The following is a 13,273-nucleotide window of genomic DNA, read 5'->3' as shown; positions in this document are numbered from 1 at the left end:
CTGCGTGAGCATTGGCGATGGCTGCTATCGAGAAGTAACACACCCATTATCTATAATGACATGCCGAAAAAGTGGATAAAATGTTCGAGCGGAAAAAGTGCTAGCTGTGACAGTTTGCTAAGTAAAGCACATACACATGAATCTGGAACTTTGAAAGCAGTGCAGTGCCGTCATACGTTCATATATCTACATGTCTGAAATTCACTTACCTTCAAGAAAACCAATTTCCTCTATCTGGCCAGTGCTGACCACAGATTTATCCTGCTCAGCATACTGTAGGTACATCGCATAAAGGTGTCTATATACCATAGGCTTTTATGAGGCTGTGTTCCTCAAGGATAAAGCAGGATCAGTTCTTGCCTTTCCACCTGCATCCCTCCACTTAAGCTCAGGCACAATAGCTGCTCCTCACCGCTGGACCGATGCACACTTTATCTAGGTTTCAGTGACATCTTCATCAAGCATTTGTCAATGTTGGAGGATTAGATTTACGAGCGCAGGATTTATGGCCTGCTGGATTTTTTTTTTTTTTTTTGCAGTCCTTTGTGCACACACCTACACACATGCAACATACACCTACAGGGGAGCAGCACTTATAAAAGCAATGTACATATATACTGTACACAAAAACGCCCACTAAAATAGAGGGTTGTTGATTGCTGCCAAATAGGGATAATTATCACTGTGAGCTCATCACTCAACACACACACTAGTCATTGATTGAGAGCTTAATTCCCTGTCTGTCTGCAGAGAAAATCCCCCCATTTATTTGAACCACACGGATTGATCCTGCTGGGTTTATTCAGCCTATGAGTCATGTTCGCTGGGCGTTAGGAGCTAATACCGTCTCTGTGTTGTATAGGTTTTCTGTCACGCTGTAATTGCTCACTGTACAAGCGCATTCATTATTATGCTACATGTGTAGGAAAATATGTACAGTAATGAGTTTGAGCCAAATGCTGCTGGAAAGTTTTGTTATTTTAAATATTTGAAATGCAACAAATAAGAGATGTTGGTTTTCTTGCTTTCCTTTCAAAGTTATGTGTGACCATTTGGAGTTGCCTGATGTTGGACAGGGGTAGGGGGGTTTGATTTTCCCAAACCAGTCAGTAAAGACCAATGTGTACACCTGAGTGTAACATAATTTTAAAGGGCAGGTCCCTTTACGTTCTTTTCAGTGTTTCTCAAATGGAATCTCCCACTCCGTTGTTATCAAAGACCTGTGTGTGTGTGTAGGTTAAAATGCTGAAAAATTCAATATAAGTTTGAGTGTACGTTATATTAGGTTATTTTACTGCTTTACCTAGCTCTCAGAGTCTCTCAGAAGCCACCAGATTCTATTAACAGGAACAGTAATTTTATATCCCAGCATGTGGGAGTTGCTGGTTTACCACTAACTCAACAGTTTAGGCTGTGTTTCCACCAAAAACCTTCAGTGTCATACCTTTAGAACCAAAAGTAACCCCTATGAACACATACCTAGACCCCATCCGTTCACCGGACCCTATTCTGTGATTTAGACCTGCCTCAATAGAAGCGCCTATCTTGTCTATAGTGCTCGCCATTTTTATTGTTAGACCTCATTGGTTCTGGAATGCCCCTTGACAATGCTTGACATCATCTTGACAACAACATTAGACCCACCTCTGGCACTGATTGACTAATTGTTTGTCCCTCTGTGGCGCTCATTGGTCATTTTTTATTTTAACAGAAAAACAGCTGTTTCATGTCACAGTGCTAGACAAATCAGTCAGCTGGGTGGAATAGGGAATTCCAAGGTCTGGACCCAGGCAAAATTTTGAGCCAAAAGTGATAAAATATTATATTCAGATGTAACCGGGATGCTGAAATTCTAAACAACCAGGGACACATTTTAAACAAAAGCCCATTTGGCGCACAACCTGCTGTGATACAACCATATTTCTCAGAGGTACTTATCATCCTGGCAGAGCACAGGGCATTGATGATGAGCGGGACAGCTGAGTGTTGGATGGGCCCTCAGCCAAATGACGGTTCTGTCCCTCACCTTGACTGTACCAAGGAAATCGCTACATCCGTCTCTGGGTACATTCACAGATGTCATCGACCCTCACTGGTCAGCGCCTAACTTCGTCTCACTGTAGCAGAAATACAATCATGCAGACACCGAGACACTTTGGGATTGACACACATGCAAGGACAAACCACAAAAGGAAACCTTAGACATATGTTTCTATACAGCCACACACACACACACACACACACACACACACACACACACATGCTACACATTTCTGCCATAAGCCAGAGGGACACTGAAAGCACACAAGCACATACACACAAAGTTGCATTTTCCTGTCCTTCGGGGCTTTAATTTCCCATCTCCTGATGTGGCGAGGGCACTGATCCGTTGCCCATCCCGGGGAAGCCCACCATGATTCTCATCTGTCAGCCCAGGGAAGGCCAGGGATTGATCTGTATAAAGCGTCCATGCTGTTGCTACTGTAGCTAGTCGGCAGGAACTAATCGCCACCCAAGGTCCAGTCTCAGCTTAGTATGCTGAGGATGTGCACGGTTAGCCCGGAGCAAATCCGTGCAGTGCATTTGCAATACTATGTTCAAAACAAAAACAGTACCAGTCATTTAGGTTAGTTTAATTGTCAAGCTTTGCTTATTTTTCTGTCCTCTGCTCTGTGTGCCTTGAAGTAAGCCTATTCTTTGTGGATGGGGCCTCAATCCACAATCCTGACCCCAGCCAGGGACCTCTTTTACTGAGAAGGACATGCATGGTTAGCTTTACTCATCCAACTCTGCCTCAGCTGGCCTGGCTTTGTGCCTCACTTAGTCCCGTTCTGCTCGGTGGAAAAAAGGCTCTACATTCCCACCCTGAAAAAGCATGAATATTATCACTGTTATGTGATTATGAAAATCCAGTTGGTTTCTAAATGGTTTCTTTACTCTAAGAAGTAGGAGATATACTAGGAAAAAGGTCCATTCTAGAGCCAGTGTTTTCTTTGTCCATTCTGGGCTACTGTAGAAACAACATAACAGAATCTGTGGAAAATTACCTGCTTTGTATGTTGATATAAAATTTATCATTCTAAAGTAACTAAAACACGATGATAATAATTTTGAGGTTAAAATAAATAATGAAAACATCAGTATGAATATTATACACAATTTCTGCCAAGAGATGCCCCTATATCCTTCACACATGACCTTTAAAAAGAGTTACATAAGACTCCACTTTCAAAAAACATACTACAGCTATACTTTTGATTCTGTAATATTTTCCTCTTTTAACTCCCATTTGGAGACAGTTCACTTTATTGAACTTCCACTAATAAATGAAGACAGGGAAATATCTTCCATATTAGATACTGTATTTCACATTATAACCAAGTGCTGCAGCAATGCACGGAAACTCAACTGGGATACAGACCCTAAAGTCAACATACCTGATAAAACCAAATTAATCTTGTTTTTATGAAAATCTACCTATTTATATGACTATCTATCTGTACTTCTGTTATTACAGTTGGGCTGTTTTCAGCAGGTCCAAACAGTTTGTCTAAAAAAATTTTAAAAAAATTATTTTTATACTTTGTCCTGTGTTTAAAAGATAAAGCAACATTTAGAAAATTCCTTTTTTCTGTACGATTATGAATAGTAACATTGAAGCTCTGAAGATGAAAACATTTTTTTTAAAGATTTTTTTTGGGTGTAAAGAAAAATGAGCAGTCAGAGACATTACTATTAGAGTACCAACAAAACTCACCAGCAATATATATGCATATGAGGAAAAAATCTAATAAAAGAGCTAACTACTTGCTCAGTCAAACATTCATTCAGTCGTCTTCCATCAGCCGCGGTGTATTGACTACAAAGCCTCAAGGTTGCGAGGATGGCGAACCATCACAACGAGGCGGCAATCGACTTTAAAGGCTTGTTCATTTAATCATTCAATCCCTCTCTTTTCTCATCTCTGGTGGTATTTCTAGACAAAAATCTTAAGCATATTAGCGTAGCTGTTCATCCCAAAGAGCTCAGAGCTTTTATTAATGTAGTCAGTCAATCTTTTCCTTTATGTCCTCCCCACCTCCACAGTGCGGCACCATTGACTCCGGCTCCTATGTTAACCTGACTGAAAGAAACCTGCAGGACGCGCAGAAGTTTCTACTGATGCATGAGGTGGTCCAGCCCGTGGTTCCTGTGCCCTACTTCATGGAGGACAATGTGCGCTTTACTCATGTGGCAGTGGATGTGGTGCAGGGGAAAGACATGCTGTTTCACATCATTTACTTGGCGACTGGTAGGTACTTGGCACATGTGTATGCATTGTGTTGCCTTTTTCACAGGTTTAATGTGGGCAGGAAAATTTTGATGTTATATAAATCCAAGGCCCAATCAGGATTAAGCAATATTGTATCCAAAATGTAATGACAGTTGAAGGGTTGTTTACCTTTTTAGCCAACACTGTCAGTCAAATTGGATCAAATCACACCTACACAGTGTTTGAGCACCTGATTATCATAGATTAGCATTTTAGGAGTGTTAATAAATAACATCTAATGTAGCTTTCCAAACTGGATGTTTAACTGTTGCCATCCAGTTGGCACGTTTACATGCACACTAATATTCCACCATTATTCCAGAGATGACAAAATTGATTTTGAATTTGATTCTGTTTGGAATAAGGCCTTATTCCACTTTCCGAGTCAAACATACTTTATTTGGGTTTAAGGGGCACTCTTTGGACATCTCTGTGTGTTGTCATGGATACATTGTACACAAATCAACTTGCCAACAGATTGCAAAGCTGGGGTAGACATACACGCCCAAAGGAAAAGCCCACATTTCTTGTTGGAAGAGGAAACACACCTACTTTTAAATATTATAAAAAACTTGGATATCAACAAATACCAATTATCGCAATCCCAACCTTTTCTAGAAGGAGGTTGAAGGAATGAAAGGCAGAGACTGTGTTTGTGCAGTTAAACCACCTTTCCTATGCACTCAGTGAGGCATGAGGTCAAAATGCTTCATCTGCTGTGTAAGAATTACCGGATGAGCAGCATTGCTTCGACACTATGTGGCCCATAGAGCAGAAATGCTTGAGACGTCCGCCGGCCAAGCTACATATTTCCGGTTTAGCACTAACTTGTTTGAGGATAAAATGATTCAACTGATTTGCTCCTCTAGACTTTCCAATTCTTATCGAATTAAATCCTTATGGTAAATTAAGTCATGTTGCTTGGGTTATGATGCTCAAAAATTGTTATCCACTGTTTTATAGATGTCTCCCTTTTGATGTTAGTCAATTGGAAAAAATGTTTTTAGCTGCAGGGCATCATGTGAGGGTGTAATTACACCGTTTAGCCGCTACAAAAATTGGCTTCAAAGCCCTGTGCACTTCCTGGGGTCTTGGGTTGAACAAGTCCGCCATCAGTGGAAAGCTTTGAGAAAATCCTTGCACGAGCAAAAGCATTCCACTTTTTTTATATTTTGACTTGATAAATGACGTGGTAGGGCATGTGAATCATTGTATGCCCGGCTGCGTGTAAACATTAATATTAGTGGAATATTAATTTAAATTAGCCATGCAAACAGATTAGTAGGAAGATTGTCCTTTTTGAAAGGGAAGAAAACTCTATATTTTATGCATGTAAACATAGGTAGCGCCATAAATATTGATTGTTCTTTATAGATACTTAAAACCAAGTTTTGAAGGGCTTTACGCCCTTTGAAGTGTAGTCTTTGCACATAAAAAGGTCCTGTATGAAGAACAATGAAACCAATAGATCTGTACTTCTGAGGAGGCATCAAAGCTCTGTCATCTGACCCAAGTTTGATTACTCTTTCCCTCCATATGTCCTCCATATGCACTGACAGTGCACACACCACATATCACTCCCATGCAAACCCTCACTAAGAGATCGTAGACACCATGAAACAGCCAAAAGCCATGAGTCAAAAGAAAACAGACGGGTAATTAATAACACACGCTTACAGCTCTGATTTAACCCTTACGCATTTCCCCTGTCTGAACTGCATGGCACCACCTGCTTATCAGTAGACTGTTTGATCACACTGGTGTGACAATCTGTGATGTTAGACTTGGCAAAGTGCTGAGAACAGTATCAGCTAGACACCACCAGCGTTTGGTGTCTGTGCTGTATTATGATATAACACATTATGGATTATGAACCGAGGCACTGAACAGAATTGAACGTAGTGACCCACTTCACTGTGCTAATGTACCATAGCCCCACTGGGAAATGTCAACATGATCTTCCTGTTGTTAGTCAGTGTTATTTTAGGATATCACACATGCAAGCACACACTTTCTCCCACACACTCACACACACACACACACGCACACACACACACACACACACACACACACAAAAAAAACCTGTTCCAGTTCACTGGCTCTATGCTTGGCATCTCCCTCAAAAACTCCCCTCTCATTGTTTGCATGGTGCTGTGATCAATGTAGCGTCGGACCAGAGCTGCCCACACTGCAAGTTCCCCAGACACTAACCAGATGCTAATGAAAACATCTGAAACCCTGCCAAGGCCATTGGGTAGCGCACATACTGTACCTAATCACACGCTATTATTAACGCTTAAACGCACCATGCTGATTGGGGCCATTGTGGAAAACGAGATGGCTCAAACTGGGACTCCAAAGATGTCAAGGTGTAGGATTCTATTATTCAAACATGTGGCATGCAGCACATTTCCCCTCTCTTGTTATTCAGCCCTCATTAGTAATTTTAGCCCCGCAGCAGTATTTTTCTCCTGCAGTTATCATGAACAGAATTCAGTTTAATGCAAAAAAATGTTCCTGGAAGTCCCCACTTCACCAAAATATCAATGTAGTCGTGGAGCAGAGAGTAAGTGAAGGTACGTGCCTTGAGAAAAACAGCAAAATTCATCACTCATTACATTTCACTCAGTGAAAAAGTGATTATTTAACAACAAAAGTAATTAGTTCACCCGATGTAGGATTAGATAAATCTTAAGTGTGTTGCAGCAGCACAAAGGTAATTAGTAGGCCTACAAATAAATAGAGAAAAAGTTGTACAATAAATATTGTAATGCTATGTTGTATTGTATTGTAAGAGTAATGTGATGCAAACTACTTTATGGTTAAAAAAGCATTCAGACTACTTTTTGGAGCAGAGCATCATTCATTGCTCTCCACTGACCTTGTGTTACGTGATGTTGCCTCCTTGTCATTAATGTCTTCTAGCAAACAACACAAAATTATCTGAAAGCTGTTTTGTAGTGGGATACACTTCCAATGTGGTAAAGAATCTGTAACTAAATTTTCACAAGCTGCCAAACCGAAAAACTGAACTTTAAAGCAATACAATGTGAGGCATCAGCAGGAAGTTATGGGAAAACTGACACTCTATGTGCCGGCGTGCAGTGAGCATTTCGCTCACATGGCCAAACAAACTGTAGAGGTTGAAGCTAAGTTAAGTATGTGATGCCTGGTTTTGATCTTTGTTAAATAATTATCTTACCTGATGATGTTGTAAAAATCAAAGTATGTTACTTCCCGCCACTCATTGGGATAATTTCTCCAAGACTGACAAAAATAAGGAGAAGGGACACTGAGATAAATCGACAATATTTAGTTTGTCAGTATAACTTTTTCTCTCTGCACATAGCACAAGGTGCAATCCTTTGACATGTTAGCCCTTAGTTGCATATTGCAGCATTGAGAGTACCACCCCTCACCAGTAATGACATTTTGTTGTGTGTAATAAAATAATTGTTACAGCAATTAGGTTGGAGGCTGGAGATAACCTTCCATGTAATGGAACATAACAGCAAAATTATTTTCTGTAAGTTAGCCATTTTGCATAGTGTAGATCTAATGGGTGTCGACTCAGGGCAGCACTCGATATCATTTCGGCATCAACTTTGCAATGCATAGTATTTTTAGTTATTTGCTGCTTGATACAAATGGAAAACAGTTTTGAAATTTTGTCCATGAAATGTTTTTTGTTAGCACTTTGAACACTAAAAGCCGATTGCCCGCATCTAGTTCCATAATTTGCTAGAGAAGGCAGATACAGCCAATGTCTCCAACACTCGGAAACTTTTGGGTGAACTGTCCCTTTAACTTTTACATTCCTTATTTTGAAACTTTGTATTAGCAATTCAGCCTTCTTCCCTCAGCATCACTATGCACCTAATTACTTTTTCCTCACCCAGGGGATTGCATGTATAATAGATTATGTTTGTTTTAACTCTCCCAAAAGAAAAGTGCCTCCAACTTCATCTCGCGGGGCCTACCTTACATAAAATAAAGGTCGGTACAATGACACGGGTTTCCTCACTCTTCTCTCTCAGAACTACAAAGTGGTTTCTTCCTTTGGAATAGCCCCTCAAAGAAAAGTAGGACAGAAATCATGTATTCAAGTGCCATACAATACCAATTCCCTGGTTGCGTTGACAGCACTGCATGTTGATGGTGTAACCGAGCTTGGCACGCCAGCCACCACCAGTCTCTTTGACAGAGTTATTTTAGAGCCTCTCTGTTCGGAAGTGATTGTTGTGTGGTTCACACTGAGTTCACATTGGCTTGTGTGCAGTTTTCATCCAAGATATATGTTTTTTGTTGTTTTTCCCCTCATCAAACTCTTCCACTACTTTACCTTTTCTTGTGCAGATAAATACCCGCCTTCTCCTTTGTGACCGAATCCTCTCTTCACTCCTCTTTCTCTTCTAGATTACGGTACTATCAGGAAAGTGCTTTCCCCTCTCAATCAGTCTACGGGGAGCTGCCTACTGGAGGAGATCGAGCTGTTCCCGCCCAGGAAGAGGCAGCCGATCCGAAGCCTGCTGATCCTGCACAGCCGCAGCGAGCTTTATGTGGGTGTAAGAGACCAGGTCATCAAGATCCCACTTAAGAGATGCAGCTACCACAAGAGCAGAGAGTGAGTACATGCACAAACTGGCACCATTTATCTCAATGGAAACTGTCAAAAGCAAATATTTACACATCGAAGTTTCAAAGCTCCCCTTTTTCATAAGATGCTCTTTATCTGAGAGGGCCAGGCCTGCGTGTTGGTCAGGGGCCTTTGCTGAGATTTAAAACCCTGTAAATCAGCTTTTGTCTGAGCCACTGGACGTGCCCAGGGCTGCCCTCTGTCTGTCTCACTGTCTTCCACTCATCATCAAATCGTGCGTTTTCCTGCCTTGCGTGCACAGCTCTGTTGCAACTCTGTGTGTGTGTGTGTGTGTGTGTGTGTGTGTGTGTGTGTGTGTGTGTTTAGCAGATATATTGAGTTTCTGTCTGTCTAGAAGACGCTCCATCAAGGCATAAATATTGGCAAAGAAAAACCCGAGACAGAGGCCAGGGTGTGAAAACTCACCACAAGATTGGGATCCCATCCATCATCGCACGCAGAAAAGGAGTCACACCTGCATTCCTTATCTGTCACACAATGAGCTGTTATTGGAATGCACAGAAGAATTAAGGCTACGTGTTACAGCTGTGGCTCTGTGATATATGCTGCAGCCATTACAGCATTTCATCACCTCTTTTTTTAAGAGCGCTAGAGAGAGTCAGAAGAAACAAAACAGATAAAAGAAAGAAACACAGACTGGCAGCTACAGTACAGGGAGAGTTACCGGGTTCATCACTGACATTTCTTTGAGGCGTACCTGTTTGAAATATTAGAAGGCTGCCTCTCTGTTTGTGTGCTGTGTGGTTCACTGATGGTTGGTGTATAATCAGCAAGGCCCTTAAGGCCCTCTGAAAGACAGGTATTATCTTGTTCTTTCTCCCTTTCATTGGTGCTGCTGTCGTCACCCCTGGTAACCCTGTCCATACAGATGCAGCTCATCACTTTCTGCTTTTTGTTAGCCACCCAGACGCTATGTCAGCCTCCCCGTGTGTGAGCAAGCAAGCACGAGTGTTTGCCGTTTTGCATTTTCACACGCACGGATGCGTATGATCTTGTGCCCTTGCTCTTGTGCTTCATTGTTATGAAACCTGTGGACAACTTTGGTTACATTTCAGTAGGGGCATGTCAGGCTCCATTGATGCTTGTGGCTCAGAGATATGTCACTGTGCTGTCACCCCAGACACGTATTTGCATGAAAAGAGTAACATCAGGCTTTTTATTGCACTCAATAAACCACCTGAAGCAGATACGCCAAAGACAGATCCAGCTATCTTTGCCACAGTATCCTCACAGTGAATATTTGTAGGGCTGATAAGCTATTTGAGTCAGAAATGTATGTGTGTGTGTGTGGACACGAAACTATAATCCCAGTGCTTGGCTGGAGATTACCTGAGAAATCAGTCAGCACATTGTGTTAAGACGCAATTTTAGGATGCTGACGCAATGTAAGCATTGTAGAGAACTGCAATACTCTTATTAACATTTTTCTCCTGCCTTACTTATCTCTCCTTTCTTCTCTGTCACTTGAGGAGCTTCTCTCCTATGTTAATTTGCTTTGCTCTCGCCTCTCTTTCTACACCTCTACACAATCTCTTTCCCTCCTGTTTCCCTGTCTCTCCTTTGCTGCTGTCTCCCATCTTATCTCTGCCATTTCCTATTTTTCCATCCATCATTTCTCTGAACACCTTATCTCCCAGCTTTCTCCACTATCTTTGTCTCAACCTGACATTAGATTTCATGTCCTGTCACAAAGAAGAGCTGTCTGTATCCACATGTGACTGGTTATTAAAAGCACATTAAAGGTGAATTTATTGTCCTTCCAGAGCCTGTGTTGGAGCCAGGGACCCATACTGTGGTTGGGACCTGTTATTGAAGAAATGCACCACGCTGGAGGAAAGTGTCAGGATGAGCCAATGGGAACAGAGCATCTCAAAATGCCCTGTGAGTATCAAAGAGCTGCTGCTTCATCTGTAGTTGACTTGCTTTTTACGTGCCTCCTTTGTTGTCTCTGCTTTGAAACTTTTAAGTTTGGAGGAAACACAATTATCCTTACTCCATGGTCGCTCTCTCCTCCACATGAATTTAATACTTACATTCATCGTTGCTCCTCTCCTTTGAGCGCTACAGCCTGCTCTGTATTCTCTCCAAACGCTCACAACTTACAAGCAACATCCCCTAAAACCAGCCTGCCAAACATACATCTTCGCCAAAGAAAAGCATCTTGGGGGCTCAACAACTTGACTTTAAGGCAGCGACGTGTACGCCGGGAATGATCTAGAGGGCTGCCTCAATCATTCACCTCTGACTGCTTGTTCATTAGAAGAACAGCTCTTCCATTTATTTTAACGCGTACCAAATTTGGGAGCAGTATTAGGGGGGTGGTAAGCCTATCAATTCCAGCATGGCTCCGCTCTTTTTTTTCTTTCAACGTTTCACAGACATCATTTTCAAGCCAGTCACAGCGGAGAGTGCTGTGTGCTTCCATGCCCTTTTATGTGGCTTCATGTTCAGAGGAATATTTGGCAGTCAAGCCACTGAGCACCCAGTGGCATCTGTCAGCAGAGCTGTGGCAGAAACTTGGCTAACATCGCATCCTCACATGCATTCAAATATACAGTAAACATGGCCACACACAATCATGCATGCTCATGAACAGGCACAGGCGTTATTATTTCGCCAAGTTACCACTGGCTGCAACTCGACTTTTTTTTTTCCTAAGCCAGAGACTGAAATTAATCAGAGTAATACTGTAGTCATTACTACGTCAAACGTGGTCATACCTTCATTTAAGGTATCTCGTCCTAAATCTAAGTCTTTTTTTGTCTCGATGTTCCAACAAAATAGAACTCAAAATTAATATTACCAAAAGTTTTAAATCTTGGCTCATGAAAATACTGCATTTCAAAAATAAACTTTGATACATTTTTGTCTGTATAGCACTTTTCAAAACATAGTTACAAACTGCTTTACTGAACAAAATAAAAAAAGCATACCTTCAAAATGTAAACAGCAATAGCATAATTATAAACTAAATAAAAACACTGGACATGGGCCTAGACCAGTAAAAAAATGGATAAAAAAGGATAGAAACTAGGCAAACAACAGATTTACTATTTAAAGAAGTCGTCTTGTAAAAATTGGTAACATTTGTCAACAATAACCAGCTGTTCTCTACCCAGCTCCAAACAAGAAGCAGCAAACTTGACAAGAGTCATAGTTTAATTCAGTGTGTATCTGATCCAGCAACCAGCATTTATTTTTGAGAGAAATCTTAATTATTTAAATGGTTCCCCTCTCATTTCCATGATCTCCTTCCACTAAAATAGTGCAGCTAACCAGCGGATGCTTGAAGTGAGTTGAAGCGACAAATTGTAAAGCTTTTACACAAATGTGTTAACTCTTTACGGATTATATTGATGCTGAATTCACAAGAATACTATTGATATAACACCTTTTATCTTGTGTTTCTAGTTACATGTTTTTCCGGAAAGTTATGGAATTCTTATTATTTTGTAATTCTTAAAGGTAGTTTGGTGTAATTTTCCACCAGGGGCAAGATGGAAAATTATATCAAAGGGGTTGTATTCTTGTAATAGAGACCCAGCAGGATCACGAGTCTTTAATCTCATAGTGAGTAAAAACTATTTTTTAAATGTGACAGGGTGTCAGACTAGTCAACACTAGTCTTTTCAAAGTATTTTGAAGGAATAGTTCAACGTTTTGCTCTCTTCCAAAAGTTAAATGATATAAATACCACTCTCGTGACTGTACTGTGAGCATGAAGCTGGACCTCGTTGACAGTTAGCTTGGCATAAAGACTGAAAACGGGAAAAAGCTAGCTTGGCTTTGTCTAAATATGAATAAATCCACCTATCAGCATCTTAGGCTCATTAAGCAATATGTTAATTAGTGAACTTTAGATGTGCCAGAAGGTTTTTCATACTGCTGCTCAGTCTTTATGCTAAGCTTAAATAACTTTCAAAAAAACTGTTACTTTGAATGCATGATCTGATCAGAGACGATGTCCATGTTTCCATCAGCAGTGAAGCCACCAACTTTAGTTTTGATGTACTTTCATTTGGCCGCATACCACTGCCCACACCAGTGATGGAATATGTATTTACTCACTTAACCTTGGTCTAACCAGGTCCAGTCTGTTTAGAGTGAGCATGAATTAACTTTGGCAGTAATAATTTTGTATGCAGACAGAGAAAAATGGCGGTACAATGGGGCTTGTGAAGCCAGACCAGAAACGGGAAAATTGTCTGCCTGCAGGGATTCAATGCTAAAATGTGAAGACTGAAAAACAAGAAGTTGTCTTTTATCACAGTTACTGTTTCACTCCCTATGAGTCTAGTAACAGT

The 13,273-nt window shown here is 41.0% G+C and overlaps 1 protein-coding gene across 4 annotated transcripts in view; it reads left to right on the top strand.

Annotated features, from left to right (window-relative positions):
- Positions 1–13,273, top strand: part of sema5a (sema domain, seven thrombospondin repeats (type 1 and type 1-like), transmembrane domain (TM) and short cytoplasmic domain, (semaphorin) 5A) — a 146,606-nt gene that overhangs the window by 84,639 nt on the left and 48,694 nt on the right. For all 4 annotated transcript variants that reach the window (XR_006107011.1, XM_042510744.1, XM_042510742.1 and 1 more), the window contains 3 exons: positions 4,087–4,291; positions 8,729–8,936; positions 10,733–10,850. Coding sequence is in view for 3 of the 4 variants with exons in the window: in XM_042510744.1 (XP_042366678.1) it covers positions 4,087–4,291; positions 8,729–8,936; positions 10,733–10,850 (531 nt within the window). In the remaining variant the exon portion in view is untranslated. The remainder of the gene's footprint in view (positions 1–4,086; positions 4,292–8,728; positions 8,937–10,732; positions 10,851–13,273) is intronic.

Source organism: Plectropomus leopardus, chromosome 21, assembly GCF_008729295.1.
Source record: "Plectropomus leopardus isolate mb chromosome 21, YSFRI_Pleo_2.0, whole genome shotgun sequence".
NCBI lineage: Eukaryota > Metazoa > Chordata > Actinopteri > Perciformes > Serranidae > Plectropomus > Plectropomus leopardus.
Note: the sequence above shows the minus strand (reverse complement) of the source record. Positions and strands in the feature narration are given on the sequence as shown.